At 37.4% G+C, this 17,274-nt stretch overlaps 1 protein-coding gene across 1 annotated transcript; it reads left to right on the top strand.

The window, feature by feature from the left end:
- On the top strand, nt 14,026–15,715 carry LOC109833032. Its single transcript, XM_020400572.1, has 2 exons — nt 14,026–14,171; nt 14,269–15,715. Exons 1-2 carry the CDS (start codon nt 14,026–14,028, stop codon nt 15,713–15,715), a joined length of 1,593 nt encoding a protein of 530 aa, XP_020256161.1.

The raw sequence follows: 17,274 nt of genomic DNA, 5'->3' as shown, positions 1-17,274 counted from the left end.
TCTCTCTCTCTCTCTATATATATATATATATTTATATTTTGTTTTTTTTGTTTCTTTCTCTCTCCTCTTCTTCCCAAATACGCAGTCCGTCTCTGCTCCTCTTGCTTTCCCAAAAACGGGCCCGCAAGTCCGTCTCCCCACCCGACGCAGCGCTTCTTCTCCTCCGACGACCTCCGACGCGCCGCTCCCCCTCTCTCTCCTCCTTCTCTTCCTCGACGACTTCCCACCGCCGGCATCTCTTCCAAGACCCGACAAGCTCTCTGCCCCCCGGCGGCCCCAAGCCCCATCGCGCCTTACACCTGCTTCAAGCTCCTTGACGGCTCCATCCCTTGGCTAAGCCACTGGCCCCGCCTGCCCCTCGTTTCCTCCGACGGCACCACTAACCCCTCGCTAGCGCTCGCCGCCAGCGGCAGTCGACGCGCCGCTCACAGTCGCTGGTTGACAGCCCGCCGACACTCCAGCACAACGACACCGCCTTCCTCCTCTTCCCGACTAGAACAACCAACCGACACCGCCGCCTGTCCCTCGCTCCGACCAGTACCACCGCTGACTCTAGCCGCGCGCCTTGCAGCCACCCGAACCGCAGCCTCGGCCAGAGGTTCTCCCCCGACGACGCCGTCTCCAGCGCCTCCGGGAGCTCGTCACTGAAGTCCCCTCGCCTTGGCTAGCGCCACGTCTGCATCGGCATCGTAGCCTCATCATCAGACCCCACGGTCTCGTAGGCAAGATTCCTCTCCTCTTGACTCGTCATTTCCAATTTATATCTGTCGTTAATTAGTTGCATAGATTAGATTATAAATTTTTATTATCTGCGTGGGCTTGTTGATGAATTGGTGAATTATCCGTTTATGTTAATTTATAATTTTTATTACCTGTGTGTGATTGTTTGCTCAAGAATATTAAGTATATCATGGTAATATGATAAATGACATTTTTAGAAAAATTATAATTAAATAAAAAAATTTAGTTCGGCAAAAGAATCATTTTTAGATAATTATAATAATTTAAAAGAATTTATTTTGGAAAATGAATTGGTTTAGATTAATTGTTAAGAGAAATAATTTAAAATAAATTAATTTAGAAAAAGATTATTTTCTAAATTATGTAAATGCTGTTTATGATTTATAATTCTTATTTTGATCATCTGATATGCTATGATATTATTGCACATGATTAGTTGCATTGATTGTTCATTATTGTGATTGAGAATTGTTAGGAGTTCATGACTATAGTGACCTGTATGACACAGTTAGGATCTAGAACCTCTTGTGTAGTTGACCTGGAATTACGATAATTGGGATGAGAAGATTTGGTCCATGTGAGCGGTTGGGATTGTTGATGTATATTCCAGGCTCGCGTCGGTGAAGTTTGTGTAGTCACGGGGGTGGATCTGATGATTTAAGATGTTTGTGTATTCTGGGCTCGCGCCGGTGAAGTTTGTGTAGTCACCGGGGTGGGTCTGATGAGTTGAGATGTTTATGCATTCCGGGCTCGCGCCGGTGAAGTTTGTGTAGTCACTGGGGTGGGTCCGAGGAGTTGTGATATGTGATTGTTGATTATTTCCAGGCTCGCACCAACGATATTCCTGTGTAGCGTTGGGGTGGGTCTGAGGTGTTGTGATATGTGATTGTTGATTATTTCCAGGCTCGAACCAACGATATTCTTGTGTAGCGTTAGGGTGGGTCTGAGGAGTTGGGATATTTGTGATTACGATCTATCAGTTATCCGATAATATGAGCCAGTGACCTGTTGTAGGATGACTAGTTACATGACTTAGATTCTTGGCTAAGTATGATTCTTATGAGACGTAGATCAGTCGTATTTCTTTCCATACATAGAATGGGGTTAATATTTAATTATTTACAATTCGAGACATATGGTATATACATGAGGGTTTCCTTATTTGGATTATTTTGCTCGACGTACTACGTCTCGAGTTGTAGATTTTTTAAGTATTAATTTCATCTAGTGTATGCCTTGTTGCTTGGATGATTAGTCTAATCGCTAGTTGCATGACTCGTTACCTGATCGATTTTGGATGCTTTATGTTATCATGATTTAGTAGTGTTTTCATGTTGATTTGTGGATTTTAGTTGTACGTTCTTTTGTTGTTTCTGTTATCGTAACGTTTTTCGCATTGGATTTCTGTTCGTTCTATTTTCTTTGTGGGGTCGGGTCTTGTCATGTGCCATACACGCTGACGTACACCTGTTTTCTCTGGTGTACGTCAGAGAGGAAGAACAGGTTTAGCTGGGAGTTCATCAGGAGTCAGAGGATTATCAGCAGGAGTGTCCTGCAGACGGAGTAGGAGAAGCTAAAACTTAGTTATTGGTCATCCGATTTCTTTTGTACTACCTTCCATTTCTAATTAATCAGTGTATTTTGCATCTCTTCAGTATTCATTTGTTCAGATTTGTATAAGGGCATGTTTGACCCATATTTTTTATGTCTTGGATGATATCCCATTGTGATATGATCTTTTTTATTCTGAGTTTGTCTATTATATTCTTGTTGATTGTGATCGGGGACCTGTGCCTTTGTATTGTATTTATTTCCAGATGCTTAGCGTATTGGATTGAGAAGAAAAAAAAGGATAATGTATATTTCTTCTCAATCTAATACGTCACGGGCTTGTTCACGTTTCGATTCTCGGGTATTTTGGGAAGCAGGGCGCGACAGGTTTTTTTGGTGGCCCATGCAGGTCACGGTTCCGATCACAGTCCCGAGTTCTACTAGTAAGAATATAACGGACAATTTAGATACATATCATATTTCATCCGTGAGACTATCCTTGAGCCCTTATCCTATTTTCTTGATAGATTTCATTTCGTCCCTATCTTATCACTTTTGACTCCGGAAGTTTTCACTATTTCTTGTCTCGTAACTTTCCATTGTTTTTTTGTTTCTTATCTCGTCGATTTGCGAGTAAACGCTCTCGTTCCATATCTTTGTCCTTGGGTTCATTCCTATTTTAATTCCGAGGGCGGAATTTGTTTTAAGGGGGGTAGAATGTAAGGATCATGAAATTTTGATACTAGTTAAAATTATTTTCTAGTATTTTAAAATATTTAATTATGATTTTTAAAAGAGTATTTATATTTTTCTCTGTTTTCTATAATTTTCTATGATTTAAAGTCTAAGTTTTATATTTATTTAAATGATTTAAATATTTATAAATTTATTTAGTGTAGTAAATATTTTTAGAATTTATCTGTTGTGTTACCGATACTATTAGGTATCATTTTGAATAATACGTGGTATTATTTTTATTATTACGTATATTTTAGTATAATACGTTGTATTATTAATTACGTGTTTTGGTATAATTTATTGTATTATTTCTATTGTTACATATTATCTGTCGTATTAGTATAACTAGTACGTTTTACCGTGTACGTAATTGTCCCATAATTATTTAATTTTAAATATAAGTAGAAATGTTTTTATTATTAATTATTCTTGTTTAATTATATAATATGGGTATATTTTGACTATTTCGTATTAACTATTGTAATAGCTCAACATGTATGTTTTTTTTGTAGATAATTATTCTGTAATTATTTTAATTTTTAAATACCCGTAACTATTTTATTTTAATTATTTTTGTTATTTAAATACCAAACCCTATCTCTCTCTCTCTCTCTCTCTCTCTCTCTCTATATATATATATATATATATATGATTATATACGAATGATGGCATACTAGTTAAAATATATTCTAATTAATCACTTATAAGCATGCTTAATTCTAATAGATATGATTATTTTGAGTAATATAGCTATATAATATATATATATAGTAATATATATATATATTTATATATATCATATAAATTATAATATTATAATAATTATATTAATTATATATATTATATAATAATTATTACTATATATATAATATTTATATATAAATACATGATTATATCAGAATATATATTTCGTTTTTTTTGTTTCTTTTCTCTCTCCTCTTCTTCCCCAAAACCGCAGTCCGCGACCACCCCTCTTGCGCTGCCTCCGACCCCTCCGACCGCCCGTCGACGCCTCTCTTCCTCTTCTCACACTTGCTCCGACGAACTCACTCATCCTTTTTAAGCCATCTCTCTCAGACGCCGCTAGACAACATCTCTCCGCGCCGCTGCCCCAAACCCCATCGCCGGCCCATTCTACTCCTCTCACCAACAGCCCCACGACGCTCCATCCCTCTGCCTGAGCCGCTGGCCCAAACCTGAGCATCTGTATTACCGCTCGGACTCAACGGCCACGCATCAACCCTTAACACGCACAATCACGAGTCCGGCCAGGCATCATCGAGTCGTAGCGCTCAGCAGACAGCGCTTATACGATACAGGTCCGCCCAATAAGTGCTGTGAGCGCCTCCAGCGCATCACTGTGACATATCACGCTCCTCTCCTCTTCCCCGAGTCCAGACCACCGCCCACCGCCTGTGCCTCAGCGACCAAGCCAACCACTCAACTGTCACCAACCGCTGAAAGACTCACTGCCTTCACCTGCACCGCCGTTTGGGGGCCATTCGACTCCGCGCAGCCTCGTCGGAAGTTCCGCCCGTACGACCGCTGGCTGGCCCACCGCTCGTCGATCCCTACAACTCAATCTCCAGCGCCTCCCGGAGCTCGTCACCGAAGTCCCCTCGCCTTGGCTAGCGCCCCGTCCGCATCGGCATCGTAGCCTCATCATCAGACCCCACGGTCTCGTAGGCAAGATTCTGCTCCTCTTGACTTGTCATTTCCAATTTATATCTGTCGTTAATTAGTTGTATAGATTAGATTATGAATTTTTATTATCTGCGTGGGCTTGTTGATGAATTGGTGAATTATCCGTTTATGTTAATTTATAATTTTTATTACCTGTGTGTGATTGTTTGCTCAAGAATATTAAGTATATTATGGTAATATGATAAATGACATTTTAAGAAAAATTATAATGAATTAAAAGAATTTAGTTCAGCAAAAGAATTATTTTTAGATAATTATAATAATTTAAAAGAATTTATTTTGGAAAATGAATTAGTTTAGATTAATTGTTAAGAGAAATAATTTAAAATGAATTAATTTAGAAAAAGATTATTTTCTGAATTATGTAAATGCTGTTGATGATTTATAATTCTTATTTTGATCATCTGATATGCTATGATATTATTGCACATGATTAGTTGCATTGATTGTTCATTGTTGTGATTGAAAATTGTTAGGAGTTCATGACTATAGTGACCTGTATGACACAGTTAAGATCTAGAACTTCATGTGTAGTTGACCTGGAATTACAATAATTGGGATGAGAAGTCTTGGTCCATGTGAGCGGTTGGGATTGTTGATGTATATTCCAGGCTCGCAACGGTGAAGTTTATGTAGTCACCGGGGTGGGTCTGATGAGTTGAGATGTTTGTGTATTCCGGGCTCGCGCCGGTGAAGTTTGTGTAGTCACCAGGGTGGGTCTGATGAGTTGAGATGTTTATGCATTCCGGGCTCGTGCCGGTGAAGTTTGTGTATTCACTGGGGTGGGTCCGAGGAGTTGTGATATGTGATTGTTGATTATTTCCAGGCTCGCACCAACGATATTCCTGTGTAGCGTTGGGGTGGGTCTGAGGTGTTGTGATATGTGATTGTTGATTATTTCCAGGCTCGCACCAACAATATTCCTGTGTAACGTTAGGGTGGGTCTGAGGAGTTGGGATATTTGTGATTGTGATCTATCAGTTATCCGATAATATGAGCCAGTGACCTGTTGTAGGATGACTAGTTACATGACTTAGATTATTGGCTATGTATGATTCTTGTGAGACGTAGATCAGTTGTATTTCTTTTCATACATGGATCGGGGTTAATATTTAATTATTTACAATTTGAGAAATATGGTATATACATGAGGGTTTCCTTGTTTGGATTATTTTGCTCGACGTACTACGTTTCGAGTTGTAGATTTTTTAAGTATTAATTCCATCTAGTGTATGCCTTGTTGCTTGGATGATTAGTCTAATCGCTAGCTGCATGACTCGTTACCTGATCGATTTTGGATGCTTTATGTTATCATGATTTAGTTGTGTTTTTATGTTGATTTGTGGATTTCAATTGTACGTTCTTTTGTTGTTTCTGTTATCGTATCGTTTTTCGCATTGGATTTCCGTTCGTTCTATTTTCTTTGTGGGGTCGGGTCTTGCCGTGTGCCATACACGCTGACGTGCACCTGTTTTCTCTGGTGTACGTCAGAGAGGAAGAACAGGTTTAGCTGGGAGTTCATCAGGAGTCAGAGGATTCTCAGCAGGAGTATCCTGCAGACGGAGCAGAAGAAGCTGAAGCTTAGTTATTGGTCATCCGATTTCTTTTGTACTACCTTCCATTTCTAATTGATCAGTGTATTTTGTATCTCTTCAGTATTCATTTGTTCATATTTGTATAAGGGCATGTTTGACCCATATTTTTTATGTCTTGGATGATATCCCATTGTGATATGATCTTTTTTATTCTGAGTTTGTCTATTATATTCTTGCTGATTGTGATTGGGGACATGTGCCTTTGTATTGTATTTATTTCCAAACACTTAGCGTATTGGATTGAGAAGAAAAAAAAGGATAATATATATTTCTTCTCAATCTAATACGTCGCGGGCTTGTTCACGTTCTAATTCCCGGGTATTTTGGGAAGCGGGGCGTGACATTGGATCTTTAACTTAAGGTAATTAGATCTTAAATCAAAGAGCACCAAGCTTTGATACCAATTGTTAGACCCTAGAGGGGGGTGATTAGGGTCTTATGCAAATCTAATCTTATTTTATGCCAATTAAAACTAATTAACAAGTTATCCTAGCAAGTATAAAATACAACAAGATATTTGAGCTAGGATGAGTGATATATATAAGGGTAAACAAAATAAACAAGAAAGTGGATGATATAAATAGAGAGCAATGGACAATAGAGACACGAAATATAAACATAAGAGTAAGTGCACCAAAGCAAACTCAAACACACGAAATGATCACGGAGTTCGGACCTTCCGTCCTACGTTTCCACTCCCCACTCCCGGAAAGAAATCCACTATCACAACCGGGTTTTCTACGCTTACCCGAACAACGTTTACACCACACAATATCGGTTTTCAACGCTCACCGATCAACGATCACAATCTCACAATGTAACTACACTTCACACGCTCTAAGTGTTGGTTTCTCAGTGTCCTTCCTCAAGTACTCGGATACAACCTCTCCTAAGGTTCGTCAACCGACGCCACTCCTCTTGGAAGCAACCCCGTCTCTCACCACACACTCCTCTCAGTGTACTAGTATAATACAAAGTGAATCTCACAATTAAAACTCACAAATAAAATGATTGTTCTCTAAACAAGGTGAGAACTCAATTAAGCACAACTCTTAGTCACAAACCCACAACCCCAAATTATACTATGAATGTAAATACAATAAGCTCAATAGGTTGTGTATGAACAAAGAGATAAATCAAAACAAGTCTAAACTCAATTTAATCTAGCAAAATAAATATGACAAGTTAAGCATAAATAATCTAGATAAAGAGTTTAAGAAAACTTCTCTAAAACAAGAGTGGAAGGATATAGATTGAAGCCCAAACAAGATTGATGATCTCCTCAAACTCTTGTGAAATTCTCTTCACAAACAAATTTTTAAACACTCTTTTAAACAAACACAAAACAAGCTTAAACCCTTATTAAAATCTTTTAAAATATTTTCTTGGATATAGAAAATAGTTATGACAAAGGGGTATATAGAATAGCAGAAAACAACCCAAAAAACCCTAAAAACCCACAAAAAATAAAAATCAGCAAGTTATCGTTACTGTGCAACGGTAACATCGGCGGGGGGGCGTGACGGTCGACCGCGAGAAGCAAAACTATAAAACTGGTCTCTGGACTGCTGACGATTGACCGTGATGATCGACCGCAATGTAGCACGGTCGATCGTGGCGGTCGACCGCACTTTTCCAGATTTTGACAGATGTTGGAATTTTGTGTATCTGAATTTGTAAAATCAATTAAAAATAGTAAATCAACACCACAAATCATGAAATTTTGAAGGAAGGTTCTAGATATTTAGATAAACAAGTTAAAAAAAGAATTTCTAAAATATCACTTTCCAGTTGAGAGAAATAATTATTTAAACACAGATATACAGTTTCTAAAAAAAACTGCTGAAAAAATATTTATTTAAATTCAATTGAAAATAACAAAACAACTCCAAAATTAGTAAAACTTGAATTAATATTTTTATATATGATGATAAATATGTAAACGAATTTTTTTTTTCAAATTGCATTTCCCAATTGTAAAAACGCATCTATTTTGCAAAAACATGTACGAACATGAGCTTATTTAAAACTTAATTTTGTAAATTCATATAAACATAACAAATTAATTCCAAAATTGATAAAAAATTGAGAAACATTTATAAACATGAAATTGAACATGTTAGAAAAAGAATTTCTCAAATTAAATTTCCCATTTGTGAAAACTCAGGTATTTTGCAAGTGTGTCCAAAACATGAAAATGTGATATACATAAATTTTGATGTTTTGACATAAACAATGTTTTGAAACCCTATGAAATGATTTTATAGACTTAATAAAATATGTATACAATGATTTTTAAGTCCATAAACCAAAACTTGTGTATATATATAATTATATATATAAAAACCAAATATGTGTGTGTATATATGATTGAGCTTAAAGTACTAACACACATAATATAAAACCTAAACTAAATATACCCAAGCTTGATTGATCTTCGATGTAGCTCAACTTGGTACACTTATAGATGAAGCTAGAACTTCGATCTTCAATTTGAATCGCATAGGCTTCACTCCACAATTCCGCCAACCTCCATTGGATTTGATCGTTGAAGCGCAAATCCATCCAACCTCTAACATATTGTTTGTCTACAATAAATAATAAAATACAAATACTAGACAAATAATATTAGATGTAAATTATTTGTTAAATCATCATCAAAACAAGAAGGTCAACACTTACTACTACTACTCATCATTTAGCTATTAGAAATTATTTTCAAACCTTATATGATGAGTATACAGCTAGACATAGTGTAGCTACATAACGGTCTATAGCTTCGGTTTCTTCGAGCTCATACCGAGGTAAAAGTGTAAGTTTTGATAGGTATGCAATGGTAGCTGAGCTAATTGGTGGATCTGGACTTGGTTCGTCATCATTGGAGGTTTCTGAAATAGATGAATATTTATCTGCTTCTTTAGTTAAATGTCAAGAAAATGCTTTAGATATTTTGTAATGGTGAAAAGTATATGGATCAGTTTGATATCCTATACTTTCCACCATGGTTCGTGACTTACTAACAATACAGGTTTTGACGGTAGCTTCGGAATCCGCCTTCAGTACAACAGGACGTTTGATCGACGACCACAGGACATGCTTAGATCAGTATACTGTACAAGCGGTGATGTGCTTATAAGATTGATGGAGGTACGAGAAGCGAACGCAAGGCATCGATCGGATGGCTGGAATTGAAGATAAATATGAAGAATTGGTACTAGAAGATAGATATAAAGAATAAATAATATTCATCAAATTATAATTTTTATATCTTAGCTTAAAATTTGTAAAGAATTATTTTAGAAATAGTTGCAAATGATAGTAATATAGGTGAGTAGGTGCCAACCTAGTTGGGATGTACTTATCTATTGTGATGTGATGAATTTCAAAATAAATTTATACTTGTAATTTGTAAATGATTTATTAATTATTAATAAAGAATTTAATTTTATAATTTTTTATTTGTAATTTATGTTATTTTAAGTGATTAATAAAATTATTATTTTTTATTAAATTTTTTGTCTTTTTTTTTGTATAATTTAAATTTTAAATAGAAGTTTTTTAAAAAAATAAAATAAACTAGGCCGGCCCGGAACACGGCCTGATCGGGCCCGGGTCCGGGCTTCGGTTTTGCCCGGCCCGGGCCCGGATAGACACACCTAGATATAGTGCCACCATAAAATGGATCGTGGATATCACGGAGTCCCCCTCTTCACATGTGGACCCCACCACTATTTTTATTCACTATTGAAGCCTTCCCAAGCTGAAAGGGCTGGAAAAAAATGGGAAAATGAAGATGACTTGTAGGCGCCACATCACTAATTGAGGAAGTAGAGCTAATGTTTCCTAAGAAACAAACATGCTTTTTTGCTCATAAGTAGCAAAAGTAGCTTACATTTCATTTACTTTAGCTACGGCATAGCTACTTCCATGCAAACAAATAGAACAAATAGGCTCTTAGCACCTGATGCTTCGTCTAATTAATATGAACAATTAATTTGGTTGTTTGGATTCCTAACAACCGGTAGAAACAGTCCTAAATGTAATGCAAAGTAAACCAAAAATCTATCAAAATCTGGGGAGGGACATCAAAGTGAAATGGAATTGAAATTGGGGATATTACGGGGTTTAAAAAATTACTTTGGGAATCAAAATGTAAAAATGAGCAAACTTTGTGGTACCAAAAAATGGAAAGAAGCGTGTAACTTATCTAAGTAGACAACCAACCCGTTACTTGAAGAAAACATCTTTTAACTGTTAAAATTTTGAAATTTGAATGAGTGCCATCAAAATCGCAAACTTTAATTTTGTGAATCACCAAAACGCAAAATGAAATTTTGACTTGGACTAAACATTCATATACCATGATATTTTTCGTAGGATGATGATTCTATTAATATGTGATGACCCCCCCAAAAAATATGTGTCCGCGCATCTAATTGGGTTCAACACAACGTAAAGAAAAAATTCCTCAAGGACCCAAAATATGGGACCAATAGGGAGGACAAGTAAGATGTCCCCCTCCTATTGGATAATGAGTTTGTCATCATTAATGATGACGAACTCATTATCCAATAGGAGAGGATACCTCACTTGTCCTCCCTATTGATCTCATATTTTGGGTCCCTGTAGCAAAGCTATAACTTAAAGATCCAATAAACTTTCTTTGTTACCAAAGATCCGAAATTTAAGAAATTTTTCGATTTTCAGTGTCATGCAAATTAAATATTACTGTCCTATTTCAGTTTGTCGTTCCCAATGGAATAAGTAACAAGTGATTACATTATTTGACTTTAACCTTATATTGATCTCCAACTTGTAAACTTTTTTTTTACCTAACCGAGCTTCGTACTTGCCTTCCTTTGTGCAGCTGCTGATGTTTTTCTTTGGAGAAACAATAAATTATCAGCCACAATTCTTGTGGAGCCACTGCTCTCTGGGTTTTATTTGAACTCGTCGAATACCATTTACTTACTTTAGTCTGTCACAGCCTCATACTCGCACTAGCCATCCTCTTCCTCTATTCCAGTGCCACCACTTTCGTTAAAAAGTGAGCCCTTCACCAAGTTATTATCTAAGCTTTCTCTAGCATTTAGGTGTCCTCTCCATATTCCACAGGTGAGCATTCCTGAAGATTTAACTGTGGATGTCGCCCTTTCGATGAGGGTATGAGGTCAACAGGGGATTTGCTCTACCGAGAAAGATTGCTTTGGGTCGGAAACTGAAGAGAAGTTTCTAGTCGTATGTCAAATTTGAAGTCCATTTCAATACTTCGATATGACATAGGATCTGCATACCTTTAGTTAGATATATGAACGCAAGCTAATTGTACGCTTGGTTTTCAGGTTATTGCTGGATTATGGGTTCTTTCCATTCTCGGTAGTGGCTGCAACTGTGAACGTAGGGGCCACAAGCACGTGAATAGCTGCACGTGAACACACCCCCACGCGCTGAAGGAAGTCGGGCGCTGAAGTGGCCCGATGCGGCCCAACCTACACAACTTCCAGGCTCTCTTAAAAATCTCGATTTCTTCCTAGGTTTTCGTGTGGGAGAACGCAGAAGAAAAAAACTTGCGGTGTGAGGATTTTTGGCGGTTGTCCTTTCGAGAAGAAAAACAGAGAGCCTTTTTCTGATCAAGGAGAGAATTGAAGGAGAGATTTGAGAGTTTTGTTTGAGAGATTAAATTGTGAGTTTTGAGTGATTTTGTAATCTCTATTTGTACTCTCTCTCTCTCTCTATTAGTAAAATCTCTCCCCTCCTTGCCCCGTGGGCGTAGGCAGCTTGCCAAACCACGTAAAATTCATTTGTCTTGCTGTTTTTGTGATTTGTAATAGCTTGGTAGGTTCCCTCAACAAGTCAGTCCTAGAACTGATGAGAGGAAGAGTGTATATCCCACTTTATTGAGATATATCGCTATCAATTCTTTTTCCCTTTGCGAAACAGGAATTTTAGTTGTGAACTTAATCTTTTGTTGTGTAACAGAGGTGCTGTCAAAATTTTCACTACGCACAACAAGTGGAATCAGAGCTACAGGTTAGGCTTGGAACTTGTTTGAAGGATTCCCTGAAGGATTCCTATTCGAAGAGTTAGATCGATAACTGATAAACACGTAAAATATGCATTATCTTAGTGTGTTACAAGCATGATTTACGAGTGTTTAATGCATATTTCGTGTTTTGATCGAGGATACTGCTGTGGTTTGTGTTCTTATATGTAGGTATTGGCTCAAGATTGAAAGATTTGATGATCGTTGGAAGTTATACAAGAGTTTGAAGCAATAACAAGTTTTCGAAGGCATGGTTCATGAAGAAAATGGATGCATGAGTATGAAGAACTGGAATTTCGACCATGATGTAGTTAGAATCAAGAAAAACTCAAAAGATGAAAGTTGTAGATCTCTTTAACAGATTTCCAACGCAATTTGAATCACCTCATTCCGATGTCGGACACAAAAGTTATAGACAAAATACCAAAAACTGAAGAAACAAGCACAAAATCAGCAAAACAGCCCCTACCACACCCTGGTGTGGTGCAGACCACACCTGTGGCGCGGGAATTAGTTAATTTTCAGATTTTTGGGGACATATAAATAGATGTTTTGACTTAGGGTTTTGGATATCTTTTGTTATGTTCTCTTAGCCATCAAATAGCAATTATTTTGGAGTTCAAGTATTGAAGAAAGACACTAATTTCTTGTACAAGATTGGATTGCAAGTTTTGATTTTGAAGATCTCAATTGAAAGAAGGGTTAATTCTTTCCTCTCTTTGATTTATTTCTTCTTATGAGTGATTTGCATAATTATTTGATGTCTTCTCTTATTCCAATCATGTGTGAGTAGATTTCTTGTCTAGGATTGGGAAAGAACCCAACTTTTTGGTGATTGATGATGAATTGATATAGGTTCTTGGTGAAAGTTTAAATCTTTGAACTTGATTTCTAGTGTTTTAATTTTGTTGATTCGCTTGATCACCGTATTAGCAATCATAGGTAATTAATTGAAGGACTGAAAGGTGAAGATTAATACCGGATCTCTAGAAATTAAGCAGGGAGCTCGAACCACGAAAGTAGGCTAGATTTCTTGGAGATTTAATTTGGATTAGCATAAAGCTTAATGGGTTTAATTTAATCTTGATTCCACGAAAGTAGGTTAATTGAGATTGATTAGGCACGATCTTTAGACCTTGAAAGATGCTTTAGATTAATTTAGGCTAATTCACCCTTTTTAGTTTAAACCAACACCGAGAACTAAAATAATTCATCATTGAGCATCGAAGTTGTGGTAAAAACCCAATCCTGGCTCTTCATTATATTGAATTCCACTTGATTAGTTATTATTTTATTTCTTTTAATTTTCATCTCTTCAAATTTACTCATTAGTTTAGCTAGTCTAATAACGTGAAATTTGGTAATTAACCCTAGTCCCTGTGTGATCGACCTTGATAGCTATAACGAGTCTGTGCGCTTGCAGATTTTGCCCATCAAGTTTTTGGCGCCGTTGCCGGGGACTACGGTGTTAATATTGAGTGCTTACGTTATTAAGCTAGACTAGATTTTTTTTTTATTTCTCTTTGCTTCTCACTTTCTTTTATGCAAGGGAATCAAACAGAAGTAAACGACGAAAACAATCCTGAACTATCGGTGACTCTTGCAAACATAAGAAGGTCTATAAGGGAGCAAAGGAACACAGAACAAGCTACGATGGGAGATCAAAATCAGCTTCTTAAGGATTTCGCAGCCCCAAATTCTCAAGGCACACAGTCAAGCATTACAAGGCCCAATGTTGAAGCTAATAACTTTGAGCTGAAACCATCACTGCTCTTAATGGTTCAGCATAATCGGAGGAGGTGCTACTGAAGACCCGAACCTCCACCTATCGATTTTCTTGGAGTATTGCGACACTTTGAAACTTAATGGAGTGACCAATGATGCTATTCGACTCAGATTATTTCCGTTCTCTCTAAGGGACAAGGATAGGGCTTGGTTGCACTCATTGCCAACTGGGTCCATCACCACTTGGGATCAATTGTCCAGAGCGTTTCTTGCAAAGTATTTTCCTCCAAGTAAAACAGCACAGATGAGGAACCAAATCACAAGCTTTGTACAGAAGGAAGGAGAGTCACTTTATGAAGCTTGGGAACGCTACAAGGAATTATTGAGTATGTGCCCTCATCATGGATTGGAGAAGTGGTTAATTGTTCACACCTTCTACAACGGGCTCACTTACAACACACGGATGACTGTTGATGCTGCTGCAGGAGGAGCTTTGATGAACAAAACAATAGACGAGGCATACACTCTCATTGAAGACATGGCTCAGAATCACTATCAATGGGCGAACGAGCGTGCTCCTCATACATCAATAGGAGGCAAGTATGAAATAGATGCTTTAGACCATATATCCTCTAAAGTTGATGCTTTATTTAAGAAAGTTAAGTATGAAATAGATGCTTTAGACCATATATCCTCTAAAGTTGATGCTTTATTTAAGAAAGTTGAAGGTTTGAGTATTAATTCTGTGGCAGACCATATATCCTCTAAAGTTGATGCTTTATTTAAGAAAGTTGAAGGTTTGAGTATTAATTCTGTGGCATCTACTTCAATTTCATGTGAGATATGTGGCTATGTGGGTCAGTCTGCACTTCAATGTCAATTAGGAAACCCCCCATCCATTGATACTTCTGGTAATGAGCAAGTTAACTATGTTAATAACTTTAATCAGAAGGGAGACCCATTCTCTAATACTTATAATCCGAGATGGAGGAATCATCCTAATTTATCTTATAGAAACCCACCTGAAAATCCCATGCCCGCATCTAATTTTGGTCCTCCTGGTTTTCGTCCCCCTCAATCCAATTTCCCTTCTCAAAAGTCAAATTTGGAAAATATGATGGAGAAGTTTGTGATGACTCAATCGAAATTGAATGAAGAGTTTAAGCAACAACTACAAACCACGAATGAGGTAGTAAAACAATTGGCCTCTAAGATGGATTCCCTAGCTACACATAACAAGATGTTAGAGACACAAATCACTCAATTGGCGCAAAATGTTAGCTCTTCTTCTAGGCCTTCAGGTATGCTACCTGGACAACCCGAGACGAATCCCAGGGGTCATGTGAATGCTATAAACCTTATGAGTGGAAAACAATATGAGGGACCTAAGATGAAGGAAAATGATGGGGTGGATGGTCATCATGAAGAGAAAAACAAAAATGTGATAGATGTGAATAATGAGACCCAGATGCAGGAAGAAGAAAAAGTTGAGAAATATGTGGCTCCCGCTCCTTATAAGCCTCCTCTACCCTTTCCACAAATGTTAGCTAAGGCTAAGTTAGAAAAGCAGTTCGGAAAATTTTTGGAGATTTTGAAAAAGTTGCACATCAATAGCTAAGGCTAAGTTAGAAAAGCAGTTCGGAAAATTTTTGGAGATTTTGAAAAAGTTGCACATCAATATTCCGTTCACTGAAGCTATTTCTCAAATGCCGAAAATTTTTGGAGATTTTGAAAAAGTTGCACATCAATATTCCGTTCACTGAAGCTATTTCTCAAATGCCTTCCTATGCTAAGTTCTTGAGAGAGATCCTATCTAATAAAAGAAAGTTGGAAGGATACGAGACTGTGGCCCTTACTGAGGAGTGTAGTGCTATCATCCAAAACAAGTTGCCTCCTAAGCTTAAGGAGTGTAGTGCTATCATCCAAAACAAGTTGCCTCCTAAGCTTAAGGATCCAGGTTCATTTTCTATTCCTTGTGTTATTGGTAATGTCTCTATTAACCGTGCTTTGTGTGATTTAGGTGCAAGCGTAAGTTTGAAGTCTCTCCCTAAATATTGAAGGGGAGAAAGTAGAATTTGATTTGAACAATGCTATGAAACCCCCTCTAACTGATAAAGTTTGTTACAGGATCGATATGATTGACAAGTCTACACATGAGCAACTTGCAAACCATTACTCAGCTGATCCACTTGAGAAGTGTTTGGTAAGTGACGATTCAATAAATGATGAAGACCCCGAGGTAGCCGCATATGCTCAATCTTTAGAATCAACATCAACTGCTCCATTTCAAAATGCAAAGTTTGAAAGTCTAAAGTTAAAGTCAAAAGGTTCTACTTGTGAAGAGGATAAAACACTCATAGGCATGACACCGTTCAAGTTGGTATATGGCAAATCGTGTCACCTCCCAGTTGAGTTAGAGCACAAGGCATATTGGGCTATCAAACTCCTAAATTTTGATATGAAGACCGCAGGTGAGAAAAGAAAGCTTCAACTTCATGAGCTAGATGAGTTACGAATAGAATCCTATGAGAATGCTCGCATTTATAAAGAAAAGACTAAACGATGGCACGATAAGAATATCCTTCGAAGAGAGTTTAATCAAGGAGATATGGTGCTACTTTTCAACTCTCGTTTGAAGCTTTTTCCGGGCAAGTTCAAATCTCATTGGTCTGGACCTTTTCAAATCCGTGAGGTTTTTCCTAGTGGAGTTGTTGAAGTTTGGAGTGAAACAACGGGATCTTTCAAGGTGAATGGGCAACGATTGAAGCACTACATTGTAGGGGAACAACACGAGAAAGGGGTCACGTATACCCTTTCAGATCCCCCTTCGTTGGAGAACTAAAAGAAAAAGGGGTCGAGCTCATGACCAAAAACGAGCGCTTCTTGGGAGGCAACCCAAGTTTTCATCCATTTTATTTATCTTATTTTATTTTATTTTATTTTATTTTTATTTTTTTTATTATTTTATTTTTTTAGGCAATTGGATCGACACAAATTAACTTATAACATTTTCAATCATGCAGGGGAGAAGAAGGGAGAACAATTCTTTCAAAAAAAAACTGCAGAAAAAAGAGTTAAAATGGGATGGCGGACTCTACCACACCCAGAGGTGGTGTACACCACACCCATGGTGCGCAGGAAAAAATCATCCAGAGCCCACCACACCTGTGTGCCACA

Source organism: Asparagus officinalis, chromosome 1, assembly GCF_001876935.1.
Source record: "Asparagus officinalis chromosome 1, Aspof.V1, whole genome shotgun sequence".
Classification (NCBI taxonomy): Eukaryota; Viridiplantae; Streptophyta; class Magnoliopsida; order Asparagales; family Asparagaceae; genus Asparagus; species Asparagus officinalis.
The sequence above is the reverse complement of the archived record's forward strand: the minus strand, read 5'-3'. Positions and strand labels throughout refer to the sequence as shown.

Excerpts from the sequence above, each read along its gene's own strand:
- LOC109833032 (XM_020400572.1), top strand. The coding sequence starts at position 14,026 with ATGGGAGATCAAAATCAGCTTCTTAAGGATTTCGCAGCCCCAAATTCT. Across the intron at positions 14,172-14,268 it reads GTTCAGCATAATCGGAGGAG|ATTATTTCCGTTCTCTCTAA; the intron begins GTGCTACTGAAG and ends TATTCGACTCAG.